At 35.6% G+C, this 4772-nt stretch overlaps 1 protein-coding gene across 1 annotated transcript; it reads right to left on the minus strand.

Annotated features, from left to right (window-relative positions):
* Positions 1 to 1154: 1154 nt before the first annotated feature.
* On the minus strand, positions 1155 to 2950 carry LOC145126871 (uncharacterized). The gene is made up of 3 exons (XM_079062153.1): positions 2691 to 2950; positions 1708 to 2423; positions 1155 to 1618 (listed from the first exon to the last, which is right to left on the minus strand). The coding sequence occupies exons 1-3, from the start codon at positions 2948 to 2950 to the stop codon at positions 1155 to 1157; spliced, it is 1440 nt and encodes a 479-aa protein (XP_078918279.1).
* Between the last annotated feature and the right edge of the window lie 1822 nt (positions 2951 to 4772).

Consider the following 4772-nt stretch of genomic DNA (forward strand, 5'->3'; position numbering starts at 1 on the left):
TGGTAGTTCCATGTGGCCTGAAGTTCCCTACATGAAGTCATTGCCTCCCCAAAAAAGAAGGTTACCAGGAAGGCCAACCCTTAAAAGGAAAAGGGATCAATCTGAGAGGGAAAGCCAGGGGAAAACAAGGTGTACTATCTCAAAAGCAGGTGCAGTTATGAGATGCACCATTTGTAGAGAAACGGGGCACAATAGATCAACATGTCCTACAAGACCAGAAGCTGCAACATCCACTTCACTGCCGAAAAAGAAGAAAGCTAAAAAATGTAAAACAAAGAAAGGTATGCTATTAAAACAATGTAATTATACGGCAACATCCAGCTCATTAACTACACCTTTGTATAGCAGGTTCTGTGGAACCAGTTCAAGTAGATCCAGTTCAAGTAGATCCAGTTCAAGTGGAACCAGTTCAAGTAGATCCAATTCAAGTGGATGCTCCTTTACAACCTGTTGATGATGTTCAAGTAGATGATCATGCTCCACATGTTGATGTTCAAGTACCTGTTGCAACTGGGAAGAGGACACGAAAATACTCAGAAAGAATTACCAAGATTGGGTTGAGGAGGAAGGTTTTGAAGAAAAAAGGAAGCACTGATCACCACCCAATGGTGTTGGAATGAATTTATGTTTTATTATTTTTGGGAATACAAACTTTTAGTCTTTTAATTATGTAATTGGGAAAACTTTTAGTCATGACACATCTTTTGACATATTAGGACAAATGTGGGCATAACTTTTGTAATGGTGCACATGCTAATGGAATCTTACAAGTTTGTCTTTTATCTATATTATATGATTGGGTGTTATACTTAGGGGCCGTTTGATAGTTGCTGTCTGGGAAAGTGCTGTATGGGAAAGTGCTGTCTGGGAAAGTTTTCTGACTGGGAAAGAAACAATGCTGTTTGATTGTACATATGACTGACTGTGCTGAATGATGAAAAATGACCATATTACCCTGCTGTTCTATTCTGTGATGGATGAAGTTGCTGAATGATTATAAAAACATATAAATTATCATACAAAATCAAAATTACACAATAATCATTTAAAAATCCGAATACAAATTGTCTTACAAAGTAATTAAACATAAATCAATCAAAATCCAAATAGAAACATACTGAAATTGAAAATAACATACTAATTTGCATACATCTCTAAAGTAAACCGGGTGAAAGTAGTTGATTAGCAATCTGCTCACGCAAAGTAGTCATGTATTCAACGGCTTCTGAACCCCACTCTATGCCTTGTGTGTTTTCGCCTTCAATTCCTCCACCGTGCACATCAAGATTAACCATAACGTTCTCTTCAAAATTTTCAAATAACTCATCTTGGATATTGTATTTCCTTATAAAATTATGGACCACGACACAAGCAATGACTATGTCTCTTTGTATCGGAAAAGGATAAGGAGCCATTTGTTTTAAGATTGGGAATCTCGCCTTCAATACACCATAAGCACGCTCAATAACATTTATAAGTTGTGCATGAGCAAGATTGAACCTTTCTTCTTTAGTTAAAGGTCGACGTCCTCGAAAATCGGCTAACCAATACCTACCACGGTACGGAGCCATGAACCCACGAGTGTTGGTATATGCGGCATCACAAATATAATATTTATCTGTAGGTGAGTGACATTTATTATATAAAGAATATAGATAATAAAATTTATATAAAGAATATAGATAAACTTATATAAATATTAGAAACCTGGTGGAGGGAATGGAAATCCGGAAGACGGATTGAATGCAACTTCTTTCAAAACTCTTGAATCATGTGCTATGCTTTCCCATCCAGCCCATACAAAGGTGAATATCATATCAAAATCACAAATTCCTAATACATTTTGATAACATTCACCTTTTCCTCTTCCCCTATACCTCGTTTGTTGATCAACGGGCACAACTGCATGTACAAGAGTTCCATCTAGTGCACCTATTGCTCCGGAAAATATAGCTTTTAACCGTCTTTGTCGTTCTGAGGCATGTCTTGTTGGATTAGGATTTGTTGGTACTATAATTTCTTTTGCAAAACACATCATTGCATTTAAGACCTCATGAAAACATTGATGAATGGTTTGTGTGGAGTGATGAAATCTTCCTTTAACCGCTCGAAAACGTTCATTATGTCCTATAACATGTAAAAACATAGCCATCTTCTCTTCAATGCTTATCGTTCTACTAGCTTGCAACCAACTTCTTTGCGTAAAATGATTGCATAATAATACAAATGCCTCTTGTGTAAGACGCATCATATCGTAACATTCGATAGGGTCCCCGTGTATCAAATCTTGCGTATACGCATACCCGCTCGAATCGTTATCTCTTATTCTATGAATTTTTTTTAGCCTTGGCCGGTTTAACCTCAACCAATACAAGACAAGTAAAAGAAAAGCTAAAGCTTCACCATTAGAAATCATACTTGACCTGTAAAATACAATTACATATAACATGTCAAATATAAAATAAACAACCAAAATATTTATAATATGTCCAATATAAAGTAAATAACAAAAAAAATATATTTATCTAATAACACAAAAGTGATGCACCAAAACCTAACATCCAAAAGTCATGCAACAAAGAGATAGTAAAAGTAATCAAATGTAACATCTAAAAAGTTATCAAAGGTAACCAAACTTCATTCCTACACTCCTCACCCACGACTCACAAGTAGTAGGCGTAAGTCGTAACCAAACTTTCCTAATATCGGCACTTTCAGCAAATAACAAAAGAGTGGTCTTGTGTCTTTCATCTTCTTCTCCCCATCCCATTTTTGCCAATTTCTCCATACATGCATCTATGTCCTTATCCATTTCACTTCTTTGATTTTGTTCACTTCTTTGGTTTTGTTCCACAAGCGTCCTTGCAAACTTGATGATTTCCTCCTCAACTTCTAGTGCCCTTGCGTTTCTCTTGTTTCCACCAGCTCTTTTGTTTCCACCCACTCTCATATTTTTCGAATGTCCGGAGGATTCTTCACTTGCAGCTACATGTTGGGTTGAGTCGGGAGTTTCCGTTTGGGTGCATTGAACCTCATCAAAGTCATGCTCAGTGTATTCAGGAGTAGGACGGGGGAGTGTAGAAGATGGCCCCCAACTATCAAAGCCGGTAGAGGTTGCACCTTCAAATAATTGGGTGCACAGATCAGGGAAAAGGAGGGGCACAGTTTTCAAAGCTCCTACAATCTTGTTCAACTGTTTAACATTTTGAAATTATCAAACCATTAAAAGAAAATAATCATATTTCTACTATTTGTTTTAAAATTAGACGAATATATATTACCTTCGTCTCCGTCTCCCATTGTTCGTCAGTCAAATTAAATTTATTTGTTAAAGGATCATATATATTTCCGGTTTTGCTTTTAAGTTTCACCCAAGCTTGATACTTTCCTTTGTAGTAGTCGTAGTGGTTTCTCATCTGTTTTTGGTCAACGACTAAACCGTGTTCCTTTAATAATTTTTCGGCTACAACTTTCCATGAATTTGGTTTGAGGGCACTACCCTCACGACCATTTGTGGTTACTTCTTGGATACAAGCATCAAGAAAAGTTTTGTCTAAACTTTGGTCCCAAATGATTCTAGATTTCCTTTGTGACATGTCTATAATAAAAAAAAACAACAAATATAACCAAAAATCAACATGTATATACAAAAAAAACAGCATATAAAACCAAAAGGCACCATACATATACAAAAAAAAAACATATATAACCAAAATTCAACATTTATATACAAAAAATAGCATATAAAACCAAAATTCAGCATGCATATAAAAAAAACTGCATATATAACCAAAATTCAGCATGTATAAACAAAAAACAGCATGTATAATCAAACTTCAGCATGTGTGTACAAAAAACAGCATATATAGAACCAAATTTATGCATTTATATACAAAAAAACAGCATATATGTTCATAATTTCAGCATGTATGTTAAAAAAAACAGCACATTTATAACTAAAATTCTGCATGTATATATAAAAAACAGCATTTACAATCAAAATTTTACATATATATACAAAAAAAACAGCATATATATTCATTAGTTCAGCATGTATGTTCAACAAACAACATATATGTTCACAAAAAACAGCATCCTGTTCACAAAAATCAACATATTTGAACAAAAATCAACATGTTCTAATAACCACAACATGAATGTATGCTTTAATAACCACAAAAACATGTTCTAATTTTGATTTCAACCACAAAAACAAGTATAATGCACAAATTCTAAAAAATAAGAAATCTGGAAAAAAAACTTGTTCACAAAAACATGTTTTGATTTTGATTTCACTCATAATTTCGAAATCAAGAAAAAAGAAAGATTAATTGAAAATCCTTGCTGATGGATCGAGAAAAAAAAAAGAAAAAGATGAGAATCTTGTTGATGGATCGACAAAAGGAGAAAACGAAACCTGTGGGGCGGAGCAGTAGGGCGGCGGTGGTCTGCTTGGCGGGAGGAGGTTGGCCGGCGACGGAAGATGGATGCAATGGAAGGTGGGTAGAGTCGATGATGACCGATTGAAGATTGCAGCGACGATGTATGCGTTTTTTTTTGTTAGGGCACAAATGTCCAACGCGTCCTTCTTTTCCATTCAGACTTCTTTTTGTGGCTGTGTGGGAAAGCCCAATCTTACCGGGAAAGACGAAGTTTTTTGTGTAAAACAAACAGTCTTTCCGGCCCATTCAGCCGGAAAGATCTTTTTGGGGCTGGAAAGACACTTATCAAACAGGGCCTTAATCTGGACCATTTTACCCCTGCATCATGTC

This window comes from Lactuca virosa, chromosome 7 (assembly GCF_052849685.1).
Source record: "Lactuca virosa cultivar CGN04683 chromosome 7, Lactuca_virosa_CGN04683_v6, whole genome shotgun sequence".
NCBI lineage: Eukaryota > Viridiplantae > Streptophyta > Magnoliopsida > Asterales > Asteraceae > Lactuca > Lactuca virosa.

Bases quoted from the DNA above. Each gene is read 5' to 3' on its own strand.
- LOC145126871 (XM_079062153.1), bottom strand. From the start codon at position 2,950: ATGAGAGTGGGTGGAAACAAAAGAGCTGGTGGAAACAAGAGAAACGCA. The intron at 2,424-2,690 runs GTTACGACTTAC...TGTATTTTACAG, and splicing joins GCCGATATTAGGAAAGTTTG to GTCAAGTATGATTTCTAATG. The intron at 1,619-1,707 runs GTTTCTAATATT...ACTCACCTACAG, and splicing joins ATTTCCATTCCCTCCACCAG to ATAAATATTATATTTGTGAT.